This window comes from Passer domesticus, chromosome Z (assembly GCF_036417665.1).
Source record: "Passer domesticus isolate bPasDom1 chromosome Z, bPasDom1.hap1, whole genome shotgun sequence".
Classification (NCBI taxonomy): Eukaryota; Metazoa; Chordata; class Aves; order Passeriformes; family Passeridae; genus Passer; species Passer domesticus.
The window spans coordinates 63,508,783-63,535,149 of record NC_087512.1 but is presented as its reverse complement, the minus strand read 5'-3'; the positions used below and the strand labels follow the sequence as shown (position 1 = coordinate 63,535,149).

General features: G+C 39.7%; 1 protein-coding gene across 4 annotated transcripts in view; it reads right to left on the bottom strand.

Annotated features, from left to right (window-relative positions):
* Positions 1-306: 306 nt before the first annotated feature.
* Positions 307-26,367, bottom strand: part of APBA1 (amyloid beta precursor protein binding family A member 1) — an 81,593-nt gene continuing 55,532 nt past the window's right edge. For 2 of the 4 annotated variants that reach the window (XM_064405103.1, XM_064405104.1), the window contains exons 5-13: positions 24,677-24,822; positions 19,682-19,717; positions 18,447-18,533; positions 17,695-17,880; positions 14,169-14,348; positions 13,162-13,374; positions 5,720-5,839; positions 4,931-5,071; positions 307-3,580 (exon numbers count right to left, since the gene is read on the bottom strand). In XM_064405103.1, coding sequence (XP_064261173.1) covers positions 3,509-3,580; positions 4,931-5,071; positions 5,720-5,839; positions 13,162-13,374; positions 14,169-14,348; positions 17,695-17,880; positions 18,447-18,533; positions 19,682-19,717; positions 24,677-24,822 — 1,181 coding nt within the window. In that variant the 3' untranslated portion in view covers positions 307-3,508. The remainder of the gene's footprint in view (positions 3,581-4,930; positions 5,072-5,719; positions 5,840-13,161; positions 13,375-14,168; positions 14,349-17,694; positions 17,881-18,446; positions 18,534-19,681; positions 19,718-24,676; positions 24,823-26,367) is intronic. The other 2 variants (XM_064405105.1, XM_064405106.1) reach the window with 2 other exon arrangements.

Sequence of the window (26,367 nt, the reverse complement as noted above, 5' to 3'; positions counted from 1 at the left end):
TCTAGGTCAGTATGAGCAAATTCTCAGCCTTGTCTGAGGTACTTTTGTAGTTTATTGTTGCAAATCTTACAGACATTAGCGCTCTGTTAAATAAAGGAATGTAGCACAGTAAATACATCACAACAAAATAACTGGCCAGAAACCCCTTAGCCATCCCCTCCAAAGCAAAAAGCCCACTCTTCTCCCCTCTGTCTCTCCCCCAAATCAAACCAGCACAGCTTCATTAGAGAGGTCAGAGACCTGTGGCAGAAAACATCAAAGTAATTACATTCAGTAGATGTGCAAGATCAACATTCCAGGCTCACATATATTTATATATATATTTATATTTTTATATAGAGATCATTAAATGTTTACAAAGAACAATATTGTTACAAATACAATACTATGCTTTTCCCAACGCTTTACAATAGTTTCTATTCATCCTCTTTACAGAACAATAGTACAACTTCATAGTCTAGGTACTGCGCTAAATATATACAAGAGATCTCAACCACGTTGCTGTCTTGAGAAATACATTTCTTTTAGAAAAGAAAGAAAGCTAGCAAACTTGGAAATCCAAACTGACACTCAAACAAATTCAAAACAAACGTGAAACTTCTCAAAAATAAAAAATACAAGGGATGTTTCATCCTTAATGTAAACACTGAAGAGTTAATTAGACTGTACGAAGCAGCAAGGATGAAAGAAAAAGAATTCAGGTCTGTCACTGAAGAAGGAATGTAAACCTTTGAAGGAATGTTCCTTTGCATCTGTTAAAAATCCCCATATCTGATCTATCAAACCGCTGCAACAGTCTAGAGAACAGCCAGCTTTCCCATTTGAGTTCCATTTTCTTGAAACTTTCTGTTTACACAGTAAAATGGGATTGTTTACAAGACTGTTCTCAGAAGTGTGCACACACTATGGACCTCTCCGTTTAGAAATCTTATGCACATACTGTAACTGAAAAAATGAGATTTTTTTTGCTAAGCTCTGGTCCTGCAAGCATTCATTTGCTTAATTTTAAGCACCTATTTAGGATGAACAGTAACTTCACAAACCCCCAGCTGCAAGATTTCCAAAGAAACAGTGGTTTCTTCTATTAATACATTTGCATGTTCAGAATTTCATCATTTCCCTGTGAAGTGAGCTGAAGACTTCACCACATGGGCTAGACAGAACCATAGAAACAAGTGAAGTGGAGGGCATACACATAGCAGGAACCAGAAGCATGATAACTGTGTCTTCAAGAGTTCACTAAGTTTCTTCAGGCAATTTATGGAAAGGCTGCACTGTATATAATCTTCTAAATTGTACATGGTTATATACCATATTTACATTTATTACTATATATATGGAAAGTTCTAGAAAAAAGGTTTGAATTACCATAAACCAGATGTCTACAGTTAAACAATATACTCACAAGCCATTAATTATCTTGTTGCATCAGTGAGGCAGCAGAGTTAAGTACTAACCTGGAATACTAACACCATTTTCTTGTGCAATCCGCTATTCAGGAGCCTTGGATTAAATTATATAACAACAAGAAATGCAGTAAAATCAAGTCATTGTACATTAATCTCAACACTAAAACATATCCCCTTACTACAACAGTTTATGCACCGCTTCATTATGTCCCTTAAATATCTGCTTCCCACAGAAATACAGTTCATCCTCTAACTCTGATCAGGCCATAATTATCCGTGACTTCAGAAAGTCAAAACTGGACCCCTGACAAGAGTGCTCAGTGGTTCTCAGCAGTGTTTGCAACAAGTGCACATGCACACACCCACTTCCATGAATCCCCATAGCAATGTCTAGGATCATCACTGGACTGCAAGCAACGCTTACATTGCACAGCTCACGTCACAACAAGTGAGACACAAGTGACTATGAACAACACCGCATTTGCAAAGCAGAAGTGGCGTGTGGCTGTGTGTTGTCTGCTCTTGTTTTCATCGCACTGAGCCTTTCCATCACAGCAAAACACAGCACAAACTGTTTGTTTAAAAGAAATCAACATACTAGCCTGGACTAAACACATGGTTCAACTTCAGTATAAACACCAGTATACAGTCCTGAAAAAAAGTAACTACAGAGAATGTAGAATTCTCTTACTAGGAAGAAAAGACACTGCTTCTTTTTTATTTTGAACCCTCTTAAAAAAACCAAAGAACCCAACCCAGCCCCCTTTTCCCCTTTTGTCTCTAGCATGCAACTTAGAGGCTAATCAAATACAAGATTTCATACATCCCTACAGTTAATCATCTTCATACAAGTGCATATAGTACACACATATCTCTTGTAAGTGCCATACATATGGGAAAAAATCACAAGCTAAATTATATAACAAAATAAATAAGTTTATTCCTGCCTCATCCTTTCATCTGTTACCTATATCATGAACTAAACAGGAATTCAATAAAATTAGACAGGTCTTTGGACAAAAATATATGTTAAAACTGGCTCAGAGAACAAAATTACTTAGAATAGTCTGCAGATCTCTTATATTCAAACTTCATAAATAGGAAGCACAATTTTAAAAATGTCTATATACACTGGCACACATGGCTATGTGCACCGAAATCAGAATTAAGAGCCTAGAAAAAGTGTAGCTATTCAGCAGATCCCCTCAATATTTTTCTTGTGGCTATTTAAAGATTTCCCCCCCCACTTATTTAACCTCTAAAATCAGGAAGGAACTATAAAACACAAAGCTGAAGAAAACTAGGAGATAGAAACCTGGGGGCAAAGAGGGAGAGGCAGCTGTAAAAAATGCCTCCCAAATTTCTTAGTGTAAGTAATGCAAGAATAACATGTTTCAGCAATTGATGGAGTATCTTTTGGAGTCCTACTATCATGAAGAACTGAAGACAGAGGGGAATTAAAAGGTGTGTATTTGGACATTTCATTTTACAACAGCAGCATTTACTGAGTCATCATAAGCAGGCAATTTTTCCTGAGGGCAAAATAATCCTTTTGGTATTCTACTTTCCCCACAGACACAAACCTTTAGTACTGAGCTTGGTGCCTGTGAGAAAACAGGGCAAGAGAAGCAAAGTCACAGGCAGGATATCCAAGAGAACACCTTTTACCCTATACTTCTATCTATTTGGTAAAGTAATTTTTCATTCAGCAACATTTAATTTACTCAGTTTGTAAAATTAGAGCCACAGAAATAAAATTTATTATGTAGCATGAAACAGAGCCATCTGTGAATACTGCTGTAAACTGTGCTGCTGTTATTTTCCTGTTTTGCATGTGGAACTGTATGAAGTTTCACTTGTAAAAAGACGCAACCAAAATAGTTCCACAGATACATTTTGCCCCTCACCAAAATGCAGGAAAATGGTGGGAAGAAGAGGAAAAAGGGATGAAGGAGAGAGCAACAGTGTATTTGTATCTGTGATGGGGGGGGGGAGCAAGAAAGAAATGTCTTTGCAGACACACAAATGCACCACTAGAGAGACAAGCACTAATGAGGAAAAACATCTTCCATGCACACTGTGGTGGTGAGGTGTCGGCTTCAGATGTAAACTGGTTGCTCTTGTGCAGTCAACAGTCTGTACATGGCAGCTGGCATAGTCTTCATATGGATCTAGAGGAAATAAACCTAATTAATCTATGTTCCTAAACATGCATACCTCACATGAAGGACCCAGATAAGGTCATACAAGGCAAAAAAAAAGATAAAATTTGAGTTTTCATACCCTTATTAAAGTATTGCAGGTGATAATTTTATGAAACAATATGTTTAGTATTGATGAACCATCTAAAATTGTTCACGTGTCATATTTTCAATGTATGGTTTTTCTAAAGTATAAAAATATACAAATAGAATATTTGTCTATTATATTATAGAATATAATAGACAAATAATGAAAGAAATGGTATGCAGGCTTCCTCTCACTTCAGCTTTTTGGATTTGATTAGCAACGAGCCAATAGAGATAGAACCACAGAATTATGGAACTTTGAATTGGAAGGGACCTTTCAAAATCATCTAGTATAAACTGCTCTGTTGGAGGTTTTTCACTAGAAGAGGTTGCTTAGAGCTCTGTCCAGCCTGGCCTGGCACACTTCCAGGGATGAGGCATCCACAGCTTCTCTGGGTAACCTGTTCCAATGGCTCACCGATCTTACAGTGAAGGATTTCTTCCTATGCCTGATCTAAATCTATCCTCTTTAAGTTTAAAACCATTGCCTATTGTTCGGCACTTACCCTGGTAAAAGCCTCTCTTCATTTTTCTTGGAAGCCCTCTTTACACATTGAAAGGCTGCTGTCAGGTCTCACTGGAGCCTTCTCCAGGCTGAACAACCAAACCTCTCTCACCCTTTTCTCACAGGGGAGGCGCTCCATCCCTCTCACCCTTTTCATGGCCTGCATCTGTATCTGCTCAAGCAGGTTGATTTGTTTATGTTGAGGGCCCCAGAACTGCACACAGTACTTGTGGGATCTCACAAGAGCAGAATACAGAGGGAAAATACCTCCCTGTTGGCCACACTCTTTTTGATGCAGTCCAGGATACTTTTGGTTTTCAAGTGTCCATTCCTGGCTCATGTCCAACTTTCCTTCCTCTCTTCAGGGCTGTTCCCAATCCCTTTAGCCCCAGTCTCTCTTGATATTGGAGATTGCCCAGACCCAGAGGCAGGACCTTGCACTTGGTCTTGTAGAACTTCACAAAGGTCATGGGCCACTTTTCTAGCCTGTTCAGGTCCCTCTAATGGCATCCCTTTCCTTAAGCACCACTGATCTTGATGTCACCTTCAAACTTGCTGAGAGTGCAACTCAATCCCATTGTCTGTGTCACTGATGAAGACATGACAGATAGAGTACTGGTCCCAGTACAGTCCCTTGAAGGACACTGCTCATTACTGGTTTCCACTGGCTGTTACTGGTAACAGCAATGAACTCTGCTATACTGCCTAGACACATTGCTGGTTCTTACCTCACCAACAGCATTTGAGAGGATGTGAACAATCTTCTCATGGGGTGTTGCTACAACGCTCTGCCCATTGATTTCAATGATCCGATGGCCAACACGCACACCTCCTCGCTCTGCTATGCCTCCTCTCATAAGGCTACAGATCTGGAAGGGAGAGCACAAATTTATCATGGGCTGGATAAGGAACATCCCAGTTTTTGCCTGCAATATATGAATCAACATTTAAACACAGACTTGCAACAGCAAATTCTAAGATGCAGTCAATCACTGACTCAAAACAAAATTTGTTAGTGACAAGTAACTAATGGATATTCTCTTCCAAGAGCAGAACAAACTGTCAGAAAAGGCTGCTTGTGTTGTAGATTACATGTCTTATAGTTTGGAAATCTGAATTTATGAAGGACCTCAATTTAATGATGTTCATTAGGCAGACGTCTTACAACAAAACGGATCAAGAACAGGCTCTTTCTTTTGAGATCATGCAATGGCTTGGTTAAAGACATGTATGATGCAGCATGCTGAAAGCAGACTCTTCCACATGTTTTTGGTTTTTTAAGCCAAAACAACTTTTTTATTCCTCTGTCTGACTGTAAATTTGTGAAGTAAGTAGAGTCAAAGACAAAACCTCTTATTAACACAAGTTCTGTATTTCAGATTTGACAAATGCAAAATCCTGTTTGCTGTAAGGGAGAAAATAACAGCTTCCCTCTTCTCACAGTGAAACTTAATCACAAATGGAGAAGAAGTTTCATGTGTGTTAAAGCTTGATCAGAAACAATGGAAGCTACTTACGATCCCATTCTGCACACTGAAGCCCAACTGATATCTGAGGTCTGGTCTTCTGATCAAGACTGTGGTTACTGGAGGGCATCTAACTATGTTCAGTTTAACCCGGGCCTGGTTTTTCAAACCCTGGAAAAAAAATACCAAACTGAGAATTAAATATGTAACATGAATGGAACAAAAAAATGGTGTTAGAATGCTGACATGGGAGCAGCCTTGAATAAATATATTTTGTATGCATTGAACCAGAATCTCATCACTGAATGCCAGACACAAGCAACAGAATATTCAATTAAATGAGTGATAAAACATCAAATTCTTCTTGCCAAAAATCTGGCACAAAAAGCTGTTTTAGAAAAACTAGATTCCTCTTGGCAGTTTCTTCATTTGGTAACAGAAATCATACATAAAAGGAGTATTAAAATATGTCTATGCAGCTCACCAAATGACCAATGACCAAGTAAGTAGCTAAGTTAGTTACAAAACAGTTGCTTCCCTAATGAAATATACTAAAGTCTGTCAAGCAAACAGTAGGTCCCCTTGTATCATCCTTGCATAAGCAGCGCTCACATAGTTTCCATTATTCACAGAATCACAAGATGGGTACAGTTGGAAGGGACCACAGTGGGTCATCTGGTCCAACCTCTCTGCTCAAGCTGGGTCATCCTAGAGCACACAACATAGAATTGTGTCCAGATGGTTCCTGAATATCTCCAGTGAGGGAAACTCCTTTGCCTCCCTGGGCAATCTGTTCCAGTGCATGGTCACCTACACTAGTTATTCCTTTATGTTCCCATGGAACTTTCTGTGCATCAGTTTCTGCCCGCTGCCCCTTGTCCTACAGCTCAGCACCACCAAGAAGAGCCTGGCTCCATCCTCTTGGCATCCTCCCTGCAGATGGGACTGATGAGATTCCCTCTCAGTTCTCTCCTCTTGAGGCTGAACAGGCCCAGCTCCCTCAGCCTTTCCTCGTAAGACAGATGCTTTGGTCTCTTCACCATTTTTGTACTCCTGCCCTGGACCCATTCCAGGAGCTCCATGTCCCTGTTGTGCTGAGGAGCCAGAAGTGGACGCAGCACTCCAGATGTGCCTCACCAGGGCTGAGCAGAGGGGCACGATCACCTCCCTCAAGCTGCTGGCAGTGCTCTTCCTGATGCACCCCAGGACACCATTGGCCTTCTTGCCACACAGACACACTGCTGGCTCATGGACAACTTATCCACCAGGATCCCCAGGTCCTTTTCCACAGAGCAGCTCGCCAGCAGGTGAGCCCCCAGGCCTCCCTCGTACATGGAGTGGTTTCTCCCCAGGTGCAGGATCCTGCATTGCTGAATGTCAGAAGGTTCCTCTGCCCATCTCTCCTGCCTGCTGAGGACCCTCTGAAGAGCTGCACAACACTTAGGCATCGGCCACTCCTCCCAGCCTGGAGTCACCAATGAACTTGCTGAGGAGGCCTCTGGCCCTTCATTGAAGACACTGATGAATGACTCAAAAAATACTACACCAGTATTGAACCCTGAGGACACTGCTACCTAGAGGCCTCCAACGGGACCCTGTGTCACTGATTATGACCCTCTGCAATCTGCCATTCAGCCAATTCTCTATCCAGCTTATTACTCACTAACCCACTCCACACTCCCTGAGTGTGCCTACAGGGATGCTGAGAGACAGTGTCGAAAACCTTGCAGAAGCTGAACATCCACTGCTCTCCCCTCATCCATTCAGGTAGCTGTTCTTCCATAGAAGGCAATTAATTTAATGAGGAATGATTTATCTTCAGTGAATCCATGCTGACTACTGCTGATCACCTTAGCGTCATTCATGTGGACAGAAATGGCCTCCAGAACAAGGTGTCCCATCACTTTCCCAGGGATTAAGGTGAGGCTGAGTTCTCTGGTTCTTTTTCTTGCCCTTTTAGAAGACCAGGTTGACATTTGCTTTTCTCCAGTCCTCAGAGTGCTATGAACTTTCAAAGATGATGGCCAGGACCCTTACTGTGGTGTTTGCCAGCTCTCTCAGCACTCATTGGGTGCATTGTATCAGGGCCCATAGATGTGCAGATTTTGAGTTTGCCTAGGTGTTCTCTAACTCAATTCTCTTTGACCATGGGAAAATATTCCTTCCAACATTCCTTTACCCTGATTTCCTGGGTCAGAGATTTCTGAGGGTTGGTCTTGACAGCGAACACCAATCCAAAGGCACTGTTCAGTAACTCTGCCTTGTCTGTGTCCTCCTCCATTTAGTAACAGGTCCACGTTATCCTTTGTTTTCCTTTTGTTGTTGATGTATTTGAAGAAGCCCATCTTCTTTTCTTTGACATCCTTGGTCAGATCTAATTCCAAATGGGCCTTGGTCTTCCTTGTCTCATCTCTCCTTAGTTTGACAACCTCTCTATATTAATTCCAAGAGGCCTTACCCTGCCTCCATCTCCTGTGTATTTCCTGCTTATGCTTGAGTAATGACAGAAGTTCTTCATTTATCCAGGCAGGTCTCTTGACCCCTTGTCTGATTTCTTGCACATTGGGATACATGGTTCTTGAGCCTAGAGAAAGAGATCCTTGAATATCAACCTTCCCTGCAGGACCTCTTCCCATGGAATACTGTCAACATCCTGACAGAGGCTAAAATAAACTCTCCAGAATACCATGGTTACAATCTTACTTGCTCACAGGCTGGCCCCAGTTTTCACACCTCCAACAAGCCCTTTCCTGCTTGCTGGATGAGGTCATGCAGCACACCCATTTCTTGTGGGATCCTCCACCATCTGTGACAGGAAGATCTCACCAGTGCCCTCCAGGAACCTCCTGGATTGTTTGTGCTTTGCTATGTAGCTTCTCCAGGAGATGTCAGGATAGTTTAAGTCCCTCACAAGAACCAGGGCCTGTGAAGTCAAGGCTGATTTGAGCTGTCTGTACAAGGCCTCATCCACCTCTTGACCAGGCATCCTGTAGCACACACCCACAAGTGTCACCCTTAGCAGTCTGCCCTTTTATCCTAACCTTTAAACTTGATACATTCCAAGTACTCTTCCTCTCTTCCAATTGAATTTTATCACATTCACCATTAACTCCTTGCTACTAGAAGAAAATTGAATGAAAAAAATTTTTTTTATTGTCAGGGTGGTAAAACACATATTACCCAGAGAGGCTGTGGAGTATCTAGTCTTGGAGTTATTTGAATCCTAGTGGGCACAGCCTTAAGAAGCCTGCTCTACTTTGAACCAAAATGTTGGTCTAGACCAGCTACAGCAGTGACTGCCAAACTCAGAGACTGTGTTCATAAGACTCTGGGAAAACAAAAATGTAATAAACCACTAATAAATGCCATCTTTACCCTTGTACAACTTCAAGTACTCAGAGCTCTTGGAGACTGCTAAGAGAGATTTTTGAAATGCTTAATTCACACAAAATATAAGCCCTAAATCCGTTCACAAATAAAATCCACATAAAGGAAGAAATGCTTTCTAAAAAATACAACAAGTTTCAGCTTGCTTAATTAAACACCTGCCAATTCCAGTATCTGTTTCTGAATTCCTTTCATATGTACAATTGAAATCTAGGTCCCACTGCAATCAAGGTGTCAGACGCTGACTTCAAATGATTTCTTCTGGAAAGTAGTTTCTACTCTAGCTAAGGTAATATACTGAAGTCTCTACATACAGTTTACTGCTGCTGATTCTGTTGAGCTGAGCTCCAGATTCAGCAGTGACTTGAGTATCTAAACTGGCATCCTGGCATGATGAACTACCTTGAAGTCTGTTTTTTTGTCAGTGCCCTACACTGGATGTAACCAACATTGGGTGCAAACAGTTGTTCAAACAGTGCTGAGCTCAGTTTGGCTCATTCTTGAAAGTTGCTGCAAGACAATGAACATGTGTCTGACCACAAAATGACAAAGCTCTTGGCTGTGGGAACTGCCTGTACTCCACACTCAGGAGAAAGAAGGTCTGAACTCCACCTCTACCATGACTATGGATTCCTCTACTCCAGTGAGGAATTAGAAGTGCACCTCACATGCTCAAGGGCCATTCACTTTCTACAGGCAGGTCTTGACAACACCATATACTGTAGAGAACAGGGACTTCTTAACCTGAACCACACTGTGGGCATGATGTTTATGGAAAAGTCTAAGCAGCTTTTGACTCAGCGTTCTAATCCTGAAAGATAGGAGTCATGCAGAGTATGGGGATGCCCATTTCTGTGAGGATTTTAAGTGTTTAACTTCAGTCATCTGAATTCACTCAGGGTACATGCCCAGAATAAATCTGATATCATCATGTCCTTACTTCCCTGATGAATGTGCAAGTTACTAACATGTATTCCCTGGGGAAAAAAAATAATGTGGTCCCTAATGAAAAACCCTTTTAATTTTACAGAAAATGCATATATTTCAGAAGTGGGTAATCTTCAGTAGTATACAGACAGGTAACATAAACTGATCAGAAACAAAAAAATTGTATTTTGACCACATTTCTTTGTTTAACTAGTTCTTGAGTATACTTCTGATAGTAGTCAGTACCAGATGCTTCTGAAAAAGACAGAAGTAGCATAATCCTATTAGGGAACAGCCGCAACACATGGAAAGCTTCTTCCAAGCTCCATCAGTTTACAATTGGTTTATGGTAAATTAGAAGCAGAGATTACATCCATAATACTGAATTATCTTGTTTGAAGTGCTTGTGACATATGTTTATCCACATAATATTATAATCTTTTCATAAGAATCCTTCCAGCCTGCTAAGGCAATCTGAAATCTGGTATATTTCTACCCCATTTAATCATCTGCACTTAGATCATTCATATACATACTTGTTTCCAAAAGAGCTATATGAATAACTCCAGATGTGTGGTTATGAAGATCTGCAAACATACAGATTATCATCTCTTTAGAAAGACAGAAAAAAAGGCTGGCAGTTCCTGTGGAAACTGTGCTAAGTATCAGGGAAGAAGAGAGAGGCCTGCAGAAGCTAGAAACAGCAAAGCTGGTTGGTTCTGTATTGAGAAAATACTGATGAGCACAACAAAATCTCCATCTGAATAAGGGAAGTATAACTTCCCTTATCACAGTTTTAGAAATAAAAATTATGTGGGATAGGAAGCAATCACAAAGAGCCTAAATTTGCAGGGGATTTTGTTTTGCTGATGCTGGCACAAAGATATTAAATATGATTTTTCTTCTTCCTTTCTTCATAAATGTAAGATCGTTTCTGCCATACTTTCAGTTTGTCACACATGCTATCATTTCTACTCACTGAATCTAAAATGTTGTTCAGTGACTTATGCATCTATTACTTATCAGAACTCAGTATTAGCATTTTGGGAAGCCTGAATGGAAAGTCTTTATAACAAACATCTCAGTTCAAGTATTAACAGATAATCCCTGAAGAAAAAAAAAAATTACTTTGTTCTTATTTTACCTTTGCAAATTTACCTTGCAAATGGAAATTTATTTTGCAATTAAAAAAAATAGAAAGTGAAAGAAAAAAGTTACATTATACAACTTGTTATCAAAAAGTTGCCTAAATGCATAAGTCTAATAGGTACATTTCTAAAAATCAGGGAAGAATGTCTGTATAATGTACCACCAGCATTACATCACGTGTCTGCATGTGATGACATCCAGAGCTAGGCAGGACCATTTCAACAAATAACTAATTTCAATAAATAGCTAATAAATAACTAATGAACTTTGTCTCAAACATTTTCTAGTGATTTCCTGCTCTTTAAACAATGATGTTGAAATACTTATTCCTTTATATGGGGCAGCTGCCTCAGGCACTGTTCAATTCCAGATGACCTGCAAGCTTTTCACTGTCACATACTTTTCTGACAACTAGAAGAAAGCTCTTCCAATTAAAATGCCCCATTTAGGCAAGTGAAGAAAAGCACCAAATATGAGAAGCACTTTGGAATAACTTGGGCAAAGATGCCACAGCGAGTATGTCTTTAAGCCAAAGTTTTAAAGCCCTAAAAATAGGTATAAACAAACAAACAAAAAAGCACTTGCTTTATTTCATCCAAATATTAAGAGGTATTTGACAGCTAGTAAGGCTTATGACTATATTAGGCACCTATGCCTCCATTTGTGATATACAATTTCAAGTGTGTACCTGGTAATATCTTCCTTTTGTACAAAATATTCCCTTGTGAATTTGTGCACAGAGCCCTGGTACACAAGTAAATAGCACAGCAGTCTGTAATGGCACTGGATATTGTCATTCCGGAGGTGATCAAGACTTTTGATGCTGTCTCTTAGGATAACCTCATAGCCAAGCTCAGGAAGCGGGTGGTGAGGTGGATTGACAACTGGCTGAATGAGAGCTCAGAGGATTGGGATCAGTGGCACAGGCCTGTTTGGATGCCTGTATCTAGCAGTGTCTCCCAAACTTCAATACTGGGCCCAATCTCATTTAACTTATCATCAGACATGAAGTGCCTCCTCAGCAAGCTCACTGATGACACAAAAGCTGGGAAGAGTGGCCAACACCCAAGCGCGGTGCAACCCTTCAGAAGGACCTTGACAAGCAGGAGGGGTGGGCAGAAAGGAACCTTCTAAAAATAAACAAGGGCAAATGCACCTGCAGAGGAATAATCCCAGGCCCCAGCACAAGCTGTCCATGAGCCAGACGTGCTCTTGTAACCAAGAAGGCAAATGTTATTGAGGGGTGCATCAGGAAGAGCACTGCCAGCAGCTCAAGGGAGGTGATCGTGCCCCTCTGCTCAGCCCTGATGAGGCACATCTGGACTGCTGTGTCCAATTCTGTGCTCCTCAGCACAACAGAGACATGGAGCTCCTGCAGCAGGCAGGTCCTGTCGAGGGCTATAATTAGGGGATTGAAGCACTTCACTTAGGAGGAAAAGGTTTACAGTTGGACTCAATGATCTTAGAGGTCTTTTCTAATCTAAAAAATGCCACAGTTCTGTGAAAGGGTGAGGGAGCTGGCCCTGTTCAGCACTGAGAAGAGACAAGTGAGAGGGGACCTCATCAATATAAGTAAGTATCTGATGGGAGGATGTCAAGAGGATACAGTCAGGCTCTTTTTAGTGGTGCTGAGGAATAGAATGAAAGGCAAAGGGCCAACACTGGAATGAAGGATGTTCCACCTGAACATGAGGAAGAATTTATTTCCTGTGAGGAAGACTGAGCATAGGAACAGATTTTCAGAGAAGCTCTGGAGTCCCATTCGCTGGAGATATTCAAACTCAACACAATCTTGATCAAGATGTTCTAGGCAACCCTGCTGGAGCAGGGAGGTTGGATTAGACTACTTCCAGTGGTCCCAACCTTACCCATTCTGTGATCCTGTCAGAAAATTGGTGCAGCATAATTCATACTATTTTTTCAGATCATGAAATGGAAAGTGCTATGCAAACATTTGGTAAGAATTTACTTGTTTTATACTTTCTGCCCATCATTTTAAAATGTGTAGCTTCTAGAAACATTTTCCCTACCTTTATAATGCTCTGACATGTTGAAAGTGGTAAACCAACCAAGCTGGTCCCATTGATTGACATGATCTGGTCCCCTATGTTCAGCTTCCCAGATTTCTCTGCCGGTCCTCCATGCATCATGTTGGCTATGATAACTGTAGGCAAAATGGATCCCCAGCCAGACTCCACAATCACCACACCTAGAATTTCTCCCTTTTGCTTTTCAATGTAAACCTGTATAGTAAGAAAAAGTGTTCAAAAAAAGAGTTTCTTTCACACCCATGAACTAATATCATCCCACTCCAAACATTCACAAAGCCAACAAATATACCCCTCTTCATTTGCAACCTGCCCTCCTAATGCAAAGGCAAAAAAGACAGGGTACGTGTTTTACTACCTTTCATTTGCATTCAAATATTAAATGACAAACAATACAGACTTAATGCTGAACACCCCTCAGAAATAATTTCTGTTTAAGAAAAGAAGAAATTCTAGTGAAGGAAACCCTGGTGCCATGAACTTTGGTGGACAAAGCTAAATAAGAAAAGACTGCAAGACTTTACAGCTTTGCATTGGAAAAACATTACCTGTGTGTTCGAGTTGCACAGTGGTTTGTTTTTATTAAGCAAGCTGCAAAGCCTTCTGGCACATACAGTTATTTAAAACCTGGAATCAATCATGTTCCTAAACACCAGTGCTTCTATGAATTTTATGTTGTTCACTGTAATTTTTTTAATTGTATTAATCTGTTAATCTGCTTTCAATTCACTTTCAAACATGTCTGAAAATTGTTTGGTAAAAAGAACAGAACCAGATGGTTAATCAGTTGACTGCTGATAAATTTGGGGTTCACTGTTTGCCTTTGAAAGAGAACTGATGATATAGTGTCCTGTTAGGAAGGATATTCTAGATTAACTGAGATAATTTATAGGAAGTATTAATATTTTTTTAGTTTCTGCCAACACAGGCCTGCAACTGATAAAGAGCAGCTGAATATTTGTGGGGGAGAAAAAAAAAAAGAGACATACATCTTTGCAATTTTCAGATTTGGAGAAGTGAATCAGATCATCATTGTACATGTCCTGGGTATTAAGCAAGTCGCTATATTCCTTCTGGCTAAGATCTTCTGGGTTGATTCCATTTGCCCTCAGAAATTCTTGGTAGGCCACACTAAATGCTTGACCTATGGATTGTGCAATCAGCTGCGCCTGTAGCAGTTCCCAGAAAAGGAAGAAGAAAAGAAAAAAGTGAAACATTCTGATGATCATGTCCATTGACACTTTCTGTTACAATCACACTGTAAAATGGATCATCAAGTTGATGAACCTACAAGTTACCGCAATCCAGTCTAAAAAATGTTTGTGCCTTACAAATTAAAGACCAACACAATCTCAACACATTCAGCTCTGCCATGAATCCAGCTCAGTAAGCAATTCTAAATTACAAATATGAGAAAGACATCCTTTCACAGGTAAGAACTGCTAATCTAAGTGTAAAGGTAGAGCCGCTGCAGTGACTATGGCTTGCACCTAAAATTCTTCCCACACATGCTGCTCCTAGATGGCTCTCCCTTCCAGCAGAGGCGATGTCATTCTTTGTCAAGCCAGCAGTGAAAACAAAAATGTCTACCAGAAAACACACAACCACGTTTAAAAGGCTATTTCCAACTCTTCTTACCATCCTTTACAACATTGATAGTGACTACTCCTACCTCAGCCTCAGACAAAAAAGGAAAAAGGCAGCAACTAGTGACCAGATCAAACCCTAAAGCGACTGCAAATGGTCGTATACTTCTCCTTCTTCATCCTGCTACTACCTTCAGCTTGTATCCCCTACACTTATTTCCCTCCTTCCAGCTCACACAATCCTGCCAGTTCTCTGCCTCTTTCCTACTCATTCTGTCCTTTGTGAGCACCCTCTTGCAACTGCAGCTTCCCAGAGTCTTGTCTGCACCCAAAGCCACACAATGCACCTCTCATTACACTGCATTGCTCCCACCATGAGCTGGTTTATTTCTGCAGCTGTAGGACTGAAACTGGACAGCAGGCAGATGTGGGGAAAGCTGTGTCCCAAGCAAGGCCAGAGGGATGCCCGCTTTTGACACAGTAATCATGGTCAGGCAAGTAATGGGCAGGAGAGCAAAGCACAACATGGTGCAGAGTACTGCTGTGTATAGATGGAGAGATTCATGCAGTGAGCACTGTGCAGTGCACAGGAGGTGGCTGTGATGTGCACTCAAACACAGTGCTGCCTGTGGCAAAAGCAGGGAAGAGAAATGGAGAGCTCCACAGCTGACAGTGGAGGCCTGGCAGAGTAATGGCAATGAATGAATGCTGCTCAGGTGTACTTTCATACAGTCTGATGGCCATTTTTAAAGTCCAGTTTGGTCCCTAATAAAGGAAATGTTCCCAACATTGAAATAAAAATGTTGCTGTATCTTAGACAGCTCAGACTAGCACTAAACCTGCTGATGAGAACAGCATGATTGCTGGTGCTGAAAAGACCAATATATAGACTGGTAGTATATTACCAAAGCTAAGATCAACCTAACTCTGACAGCAAGGACAGCAAGAAAATGGGAAAACTGCACCTCCATAACTCAGTAACCTAAGTGAAGAGTGCAGACTTTACATTCATACACATGCATCTTCACTCCAAGAAGAGATCAACTCCCACTTAGACACCTGGCATTTGGACACATCACTAAGGTTCAACTCATTTAAAGGTACACCTCTAAATAGTTGAAAATCTGCTGTCCTCCTTAGACAAAGATTCATCCAAGCAGAGACATGTTCTGGCCAACACCCACTCACAGGCTTACAGCTTCTGTTTTACTTACTGAATAGATTCTGCCAAATACCCAGCTGTCCCAGAAGAAGAAAAGACAAGTTTTATAATATAAACAGGCCATATGACTTCACTGGAGGTACAAAATCTTTGAAGCTGCCATTTCATTGCTGCTAACAAGGTGCTACAGTCCTTCCATTCTGACTATTAGTCACTTCAGTAATTGAGATAAATTTGGCAAGTTACCTGTGAGCTATATACCATGACTAAGGAGAGTTGATATAAACTGCAGTTTCGCAGCATATTTTCCCCATCAATGAGCAATGCTTTTATTGGATCTACAGGCATTTTACAAGCCAGTTGAATTTGCAGGCACAGAAAGGATCACATATGACATAAATACAGGCTAATCCAAACAAACCTTAGATTGGGAAGCTCAAAATTTAGCTAGCCAAAGTATTAACAGCAGCCTAGGAAATAGATCTGGGAAGTCTGGATCATGCAAAGGGTCAGACCACCCCACAGTGAAGGCAAATAAATCCCAGACTCTGGCACCTGACAGTTTGGTTTCTGCTTTTTCAACTGGCCAGTAAAAGAGCAACCAGTGTTCAAACTTGTGACTAGAAACACAGGAACAGCAGCCTCAAAGTGGGTAGCATGTCAAATGTTATTAAGCAAAAAATACATTGGCTACTGTATTTCACACCAGATTCTTAAAAGGCTTTGCAAAACAAGTTTACATGTTATTTTGTGGAAATAATCCATAATTTTTATACTCTGTCAATTTTGGTCCAGGATTACTTTTATCAGTGCTCGTCCTTACTTTTTAACTTCAGCAGTCGGTCATGTATATACATTCATGTGCAATCAGATAATATATTCAGACACAGGTTTAGAACAGATTATATAAAATCATTACATAAAATCAGCTCCTTATTCAAGAAAACCTTCCCATCTCAAAGTCCTTGCTGTTCACTGTAGTTTAGAAGACATGGAAGAATCTGGTATTTTCACTTACTTCTCTTGAGTATGTTAGTTTCCCAGATTATTAGGACTAACTTGACTATGATCCTAAAAACTACATATCTAACCACTTCAATCTAGTATGTTTGATTTCACTTTTCAGTTACTGAAAGTTATTTTTACAAAGTACATAAAATCAGCAATTTACACACAGTGATTGTGAAGATAGGAGATCAAGTCCTGTGTAACGTAACTTGGTCTTGTGTAGAGTACCTTAACTGTACCATATATTAAACTTTAATCATTTGTATCTCTATTCAGCATATTTTGGGATTGCTGAAATCATAAACTTTCTTTGCTGGCTTTTTGATAAGATAACAGGAACTACAGCCCCTACACCAACCACCTGAAAAATAAAAAAATTTTAAAAATCACCTCTCTGGTATGCGTCAATGACTGATTCCCAATGCAAGACTTGGGATTAGAATTTCCTTTCGAAAATAAGCACCTCTGATAGATTTTTCCTCTCTTATGCAAAATTTGTAAACTGTAGCAACTGGACCCTCCTATCACTGTTACTGAAAGGCACTAAAGAAGCTTTAAAAAAGTAAGCATTTCTATAAACACCAACTTCCTGTGACATGTCATGTCCAAACATATAAATGGCAGGTAAGTTTGTCTGCTTAGATGAAATACTGGGAGCAGTTAAAAAGCAAACAGGACCACTCACAATGGACTTTGAGCCTATCAAAATGTGCTTACTTTTCCACTCCTAGAAAACTACAAGACAATGTAATTGCTTACATCCTCAGACTCAAAGACATGACAAATCATTTTGTACTGCCTCTTTCCATCTTGAGAGGGGTGAGATGCTTCCACATTATCCTGGGAGTTAGAGCGTGGCATTCGCCTACGAGCCATCAAAACAACTATATTTCCTATATCAGCAATGTAAGAAATGGTCCGCAGCGGATGATCCATCATGGTTTCCTAGGGAATAAGAAAACCAACATAAGCAGCTGCTTCAACTAAGTTCTTATTGCACATCTAGAATTATCAAAACACAAATAGCTGTAAGACCTCTGCTAGGTGGAGTTTGTAATACCTGTCATGCATGAAAGGAGATATAATAGAAACCAAGAGCTTCACCTTCCAAAAATAAAACAAAGAGAAAGTTTTACAGGGTTTTTTCTATGGAAAAGAACATCAAGACCTCAACTGCAGAACCTGCGTATGCTGGGCATGTATGTGTACAGGACTATAAACAAATTACTGCAGCTAAACATTTTGGGCTACTCTGGGCACAATCAATACTTGATGCAGCATGGCTCAGAAGACATAAGCTGACTGCAATTATCTTATGTACAAATTCTAATTATTTCTACAGCCAGACACACCAGAATAATTGCTTGTATGACATGGCTTTGACCATGGATTTCTGCCTAGAGGGGAATACAAGATCCAGCACATTTTAAAGGCAAATTTTAACATGTACGTGGAAAGTCTATTCCAGTAGTCTACTCCAACAATAGTAACAAAGGTGTCTATGTCAATACCTGTGTGTCTGCATTCAGTACTTTTATCCTCTGTGTAGAAATGAAGAGATCCACTTCAGTCATGGGTTGAGATTCACCTTCTGGAGCCTGCAAATAAATGGCTTAGAGTCAAACAAACACATTAGGTAACATACTTACTAATAATGATGCTAGTTCACGTACAGGGGTACATTAAGACACAGTCACCAGAACAGCAATGCAGGATAGAGTATTAGACTGCAGAAGCAAAAGATAAACACAAAGATGTGGAAACTATATCATATATGTGAAACTGAATTGGGTATTGTTTGAAAAAAAGTTAACCTCATAAAATCTTGCCTGATATTTTTCCTGATTCAGTAAAATTATACCTGACTGTAACATGAACTATAAAAATTTCTTGAAAAGTAGTATGATTTTACCATTTTCTGCACACTATGAATCCCACCATAAAAAAAGGTTTTCATACAAGCCATAGAAAGGCCTAACAGTATCTCCTGCCTGAGGAATTTCTGTTTGGGCTAGCAGTGGCTGCCAAGACCAATGGAAAAACCTGTACCACAGGAGGTACTGTTTGAGCTGTTCATAATGCAGTTCTGGCAAGAAGACCTTCACAGTCAGACAACATACTTTTCAAGCAGTAACCCACTTAAGAAGTAACATTTTGTTAATAGAAAGCAGACATTTGTAATATTTTTTTAATTACATTTGTTAAAAAGTAGTTGAAAGCTCCACAAACAGAACTTATTACAAAGATGAGTCCATCTCAGTATATTACTGTATGTATAGACATAAACTTTTTTTTTTGCATCCAGCAATTTGATATCTCTGTGAGTCAAACAAAGCACTCCTACACAAAGATTAAATTAAAACTAAAAAGTTTAAAATAGTAAAAAAACCCAAAACAAACAAAAAAACCCCACACTTCATTTTAATCCATCATTTTACAATGTTTAAACCTTTGCCATGTCAGTCCTGATTCTCTAATATGCATTTTGGGTACTGTCCATAACCATTTAATAAATCAAATATTTCTTCTGTTTCTAACATGAAATGGCTAATGAGAAGCAACAAAAAATGGCCAATCAGGCAACTGATTTCCCAGATATGTTAACCTGTATGGTGGCTCAGAAATAAATCTGAAAAAACCTTGCTGGATGCAGAAAATAAAATCACAAAATAAAAAGAAAGGGAAAAACTCTCCCAGAAAACAAAAGAACAAGCATAACATCAAGCTGATGGAGTTTGTACTGCACCTTCTTCCTGCTTTTGGCTAATTTCTGGGCCATCTGCTTAGCATGGAACAAACAGAGACAGGAGAACAGTTAGAGAAGAACTTACAGAGACTCCAACTCAAGCAGGAATCTAGAAACTAATGTCAGGGCTCACAGACTACTAGCTGGTCTAAATTAGTCCCTGCTTAGGTTAATTTCCTCCTTTTCTTTTGAGCTTAAAAATTTGTAAGATTTCATGTTTAGCACAATTAATTTCAGAAATGAAAAGAAACAGCACCAAAAGAGTCAGGAAGAACACAAAAGGATATTTTCACTTAAAATTTTGCTACTTGCAACAAACACGGTTATTTTGTGTGTAATTGTTTTTGAGGTTTGGTTGGGGGAGGATGGTATAAGAAACACAACAGAGCTTCCCCTCACTTACAGCAGGGTAAACCATGAAGTTATTTCTTTTGTAGGTACACCAATGTAAAAGGTGAGAGAAAAATTGTATGCCTTACTATTACAGGTTTTTCAGATCTCATACTTCAGACTTCAAAACAATAATCACCCTAACACTATGCTGCTTTTTCCTGGAAAAATGAAATGACAGAAGGTAACTGTCACCTTCATTTTCTCCTCCTGAGCAAATAAATCACTACCAATGTTCACACAGTGAACTGGTCAACAAATTTTCCTGTTACACCTACACAAAGATATGTCCACACTATCACTTTTTTTCAAGCAAGCAGTGGAGCATGTATTTCAGATCCAGAAACACCTTAAAAGACATTTCTACTAACAACCCAAACAAACATAATTTTTACAGTCTTGAAATGATGAATTCAAACCAATGGTGAACTGAACTTTACAGACCTGCTTACTGAAGGAATGCAATACTCACCAGGCTGGCAATTAGCCCTTAAATTTCAACAGCAACAAGCTCTTTGCTAATTAAAATTACAGGTGTGCTCATGGTGGGAAAGAGGCTTATAGTTACAAGCTCCAGAGAGATTCAGCACTAGCTACTTCTACAAAGAGCAAATAAGAGGTCTGAATCATGAGACACATCAAACACTTTAATACTGATGCTCACAACTTCAGTCTGTCAGGTTTTGTCCAAACAAATCTGAAAGCAGCTACTTAAAGTATAGCTACTTAGGCCATGCTGCTTATTTACAAATAGAAACATTCTCAAAATAGCTTTTAGTCACCTTTCTCAAACTAGGAAGTATTTTATAGCCTGACAGGTTATTTTACAACAGGTGATTGTAAACTATTGCAAAAGCAATTAAAACTGCCTTACATGGCAGGCTCTTCATTACATTACTCTCAATTTAAATTAATACTCAGAAATAATATACTGATATAATATAATTATAATAATCTTATATTATTATAATTATAATAATATAATTATATTGAGTAACAGCTGCCTGTCATACAATGGGCAAGGAGAAGACACTCCTGGGATAGAGCATTTAGATATTTTTCTAAAATCAAACTTTTCTTTTTCACCCTTCCCAAACTTCAGAATGATGGACCTCCCAAAAGAAGAAAAGTACAGGCCAAAATTACGAAAAAGGGGGGAAAAAAAAAATCCTTGAGCTACAACTTTACAACACAGAATCAACAATTTATCAAAATATACCATAATTCAATATACTGAAAATTCTGTTCTTCAAATGGAAGCATATTGAAAAACTACTTTCAAATATTTCATAAAATAAGGCAATGATATGATTCAAGCACTTTTAATACGCAATTTAACACTGCACAGAAATGTCACAAAAGAAGTTATGGTCCATGAACAACAAAAAAATTAGGATAATTCCATTCATGATACTTTATTAGACAAATACTCTTTATCATGACATTATTTTCCTAACTCAAATCAAAGATTATTTCTGTATTCCTAGAAAAAGAAAACCAAATGGAATATACCTAATCCACACAATTTTTTTTTTTAATACACAGAATACAGGATTTTCATTTAAGGTAAATTAAATGTATTTATTTATATAGATGCAATTTCCAAAATTACCATACATTAAAACCCAACAAGCTTCTGCTTTTGCTACAGAGAGGTCCTAAGTTTATTCAATCCATTTAGTCTCTACAAAAAATGTTTTGCAACTCAGTGAGCATTGAGAGGACACCAAGTGTGTGAAAATGCATGAAATACTAAATTAAATATTCACATATGGGTTCTATCTTAAATTACACTCAGAAATTAAACCAGGTGCTACTTAGAAATATTCAATCCGACCCCACAGTATGCTAGAAGTGCCTCCTAATGAAATACTCCTAAGTACATTTGATGAACACTTTCAAAGCAATTTCTGTGCCATCTGCTTAGCATGGAACATGCTAAGCAGTGTGTCTGTTTTAACTTAGCTGGACTTCACAAGGCTGAAGGCCAAACAAGAAAACATCTAACTCTTGAACTTTCAACTGAAAAAATACTTCTTTAAAGAATAAGCTTGGAGAATTGTTTTCAAACTCTGTTCATATTCCAAATGAATGAATATGTGGTTTGGAGGCTCTGCTAAAAGGAAGCACCTTAGGTATTATTAAATTCAGACGGTATACACTTTTGTGAAGGTATAAATAGCAGGGCTTAAACAAAGCTCTTCATTTCTTTTTAATACTCAGCTTCAAGTCGATGTATTTTAAAAGCTCATTCTTAATTCATAAGCTTTGTTTTCTTCAACAGTGGAGAAATGGTTGACATGCAACAAGTATGGCACTCTGTAAACAAACATGAGCAGGGCACAGCCTTCATAATCACTGTGCAAGCCATCATTTATACATCTGGGATATGGAATATCTGATGCAGTGATGAAACTGGCAGCAGGAAGTCCATCTGTCATAATGAATCTCTCTCTGAAAAGGTTTAGCTTTAATGGCAACCAGCAACAAAACCAGCCAAAGCCAACTCTAATAAGCCAAGAAGCTGAAGGTGCAGGGGGATTGTCTTTGCTTTACTTAGAAGCAGAAAGCAGTAACTGTCCAAGAAGTCTTCAAAGGTATTGTGTACAATACAATACAAGTCAATAATTTTCTGAAAGTTTCATAAAATTCAATCCTGTAGCTAGGGTTTTACCAGGTCACAAATGCTATCACTTGGGCCTCAAGCCTGAGGCAAATACACTATAAGAAAGGATACACACGCCTGCTGATTTATGTAGATGCACAAATTATGGCGTCAATGAGTGAAATGCATTAAACAGATTTCTTCTGTTTTGATGCACAAGAAATGCTGAGGCATAACAGAATCTTCAGAACAGTAATTTGTTAACGAATTTCTACGAAATACATTTTGCATCAGACTAAGATTCTATACTGTTAAAACCTCTTAGGCCCGGTTTGAATCAATTCAGTTTCATTTTTGTCTACCATAACACTGCACTCTTCTTCTGATGTGTATTCCTACACAAGCTTTACCTTTTAGGCGCAAACTCCCTGTGGTTCAAGTTCCACTCCTATTTCCTGTGATAGCTGATGCTAATCTTTCCTTTCACTCTCCAGTGGCGTATCCCTCGTAGATCCAGCCTCACCAAAGCCCGTGTTTCTCTCCCTTACCATTAGTTTTCCATTCACTCAAATCAGACAAGTTTTCTAACACACAGCCAAGCATCAAGAAGGAACATAAAGAGACTACTAAACACAAGGGCACAGCGTTATTTACCCAGAGCAGGAAAAAAACAGACTATAAGAAAAATTCTTCACTGCAGGTTTGGGGACAACTCACCAAGACCTGCCATTGTTGAAAAAGCTGCATGAAACATACTTTTAGAGAATGTCACTTAATCCAGAGTCACCAATGAACAAAGATAAATCACTCTTTTGCAAAAGGTTCAGTAGTTCAAGGTAGTGAAGACTTCTACAGAGATGGTGGAGTCTAATCTTGCACAGGAAGGCTACATTCCTGCCTTTTCTAAAATGTCAGTGTTTATGATTTTCAGAGACAAGGTTACAAGAACCTATGCATTTGAACACCAGCAAAATTGCAATTTTTGGAAGTTGTCTCATGGCTCTATTTAGAGCTTCTGTGTCAAAATTATATTCAGAGACTAAACTGAACACCTGCCACGGAAAGCAGTGGAAGAAATAAAAGGGAGTAGGAAGCACCAGCTGACCTTAACAGACAATTTTATTGGTCTTGCTGATAACCTTCTCTCCTCTTCCTCTCTCTTTTATATAATTGCACATCAAATCTGAGTTGGAACACAAAATAAAATATACAGAAGAAAAATACACAGATATTAAACTATGAAAAATTCCCAGAGTGAGTTGTGTTGATTAGTGAATTAGCAGATGATGAAGCTGTGTGCCTACTAGCCAGTCACCTATGGGTAGTTGGAATGTTGCAGCATCCTGTACAGCCGTGCAATACTTCATCAACACACCTTAATTTCAGCTGACAGTGTCATAATTGTAACTTACAGTACAGCAGCATTACCATTGCTGGAAGTGGCCTGTACAGAAATCAGTTGGAATGTCTCTTCTGAAACAAAATTTTTCAGAAGCCAGGACAAGTTATTTTTCCACACTTCTCTGTGCCATCACAAGCTTCTTTTTTTTTATCATTTCAAATCAGCTCACAGTTGTTACATGTGGAGAAGCAAGTGTCCACAACAGGGTCAAAAATAACTGCAGTCACTACCACAGTAGCAGTGCCATTGAGTGCCAAGCCAGAAGCAGCCAGAAGCAATACTTACTAGTTATTTCCTTAACCTGTTTTCCCTCCACACCCAGATAATATATATAACTTTGACCACCACTCACTTCAGATTCTAATTTAGTGTACACAGCACAAGTATTACCATAGGGAATTAAAATGACCTGGCAACATCCCTTTATCAGTCGTGTTCCATAAGCAGCATATGTGATTTATTTTGCAAAGGAAAGGTGAGGCATCTTTCATTCTGAAACTACACAAAACCCCACCTGAAAAGATTACTGCATAAGAATGAAGTTCATATTCACAATTATAAAACAGCCATACAAGAAGCAGCAGGAATTACTCCTTACCTTGATCCTGCTGACAGCTTCCTGAGCCTGCATCATCCTCACATTCTTGGATGGAGTTTTATCAGAAAGGAGTTGAGTTGAACCAAGGTAATTGGCAGCAAAAATGATTCCATCAATTAAGTCTTCAGGATCGCAAGGTCCAGGAACTGTAATACAGGAATTCCATTACTGAAGACAATCATGGTCAAACACAACAAAAGCAGAACTGTGACATCTTGAGTCTGCACCTGATGGCTGCAAATCCTCCTCTGAAGTACTTCCGTTTGCATGACAAAAAGGCAACCAGTACTTTCAAAGGCACAAAACATCAAACAAACTGTATCAAAATTTGTAGTGGGTTGACCCTGCCCACTAAACCCCTTCGCTCCCCTCCTCAGAAGGGCAGGGAAGAGAAAATATAATAAAAGTCTCATGGGGCAAGACAAGAACAGGTAGAGATCACTCATCAGTTACTGTCGTGGGCAAAACAGACTCCACTTGTGGAAACTTGTTTCATCTATTACTAATGAAGTCAGAATAGAATAATGAAAAATAAAAACAGATGCTACAACACCTTCCCCTATCTCTCCCTTCTTCCTGGACTCACTTTTACTTTCAATTTTCTTTATCTCCTGCACCTAGAAGTACAGAGGAATGGGGGCTGTGGTCAGTTCATCACATGCTGTCTCTGATGCTCCTTCTTCATCATGGGGAAGAGGCCTCACATCCCTCCTCTGCTCTAGAATGGGATACCTCTCACAGGAGACAATCCTTCAGAACAGACTGACTATGGTGTCACAAGTCCTGCCAACAAGCCTGCTCCAGGTGGGCTCGTCTCTCCACTGGGCCACATATTCTGCGGGGAGCCTGCTCCAGCCTGGGATTTCCATGGGGTCATAGCCTGCTTTTTTTGGGCATCCATATCATCTGGCATGGGGTCCTCCAGGGGCTGCTTGTGGATATGTGTTCCACTGTGGAGCTCCATTGGCTGGAGGAGCACAACTGCCTCACCACCGTCTTCACCATGGCCTGCAAGGGGAGCTCTGCTCTGGCACCTCCAGTTCTTCCTACTCCACTGACCTTGTCTTCAGAGATTCTTCTTTCACACATTCCCAGCCTTTTCTTCTCTGGCTACAGTTGCTGTGGTGCAGTCTTCTCCCCCTTCTTAAATACATTAACCCAGAGGTGCTACCACTGTCACTAATGGGCTCAGCCTTGGCAAGTGGTGGGTCTGCCTTGGAGCCAGCTGGTGCTGACTCTATCAGAGAGGCAGGAAGCTTCCAGCAGCTTCTCACAGAGGACACCCTTGTAGCCACCCCACTACCAAAACCTTGCTACACAAACCCAGTACAACATCTCTCCAGCAAAAACTACAATTGTTAATCCAGCCTGTTTCTCACAATAGCTCATTCTTTTGTGAGTATGGATCAGCTTGGAGCAAAACAACCTGTGATTTTTCACTGTGATAAAGAGACAGATTGCTTGCTCCTCACCCACCAAAAACAGCCTTGCAATTCTCAGACCAACAGTCGCAAGCAGAAAGAGGAAAAGTGCAGTTTCACAGCAGCCATCAGCCTCTTTCTTGCTTATGCATTAACCACAGTTGGTGCAACAGGTAGAACAATCTCCCTGGAATGCTCTACACATACCACACAACACAGTATTTTTATGCCACAGACCTTTAAAAAAAGCAGTCCTAATAAGGATACTGT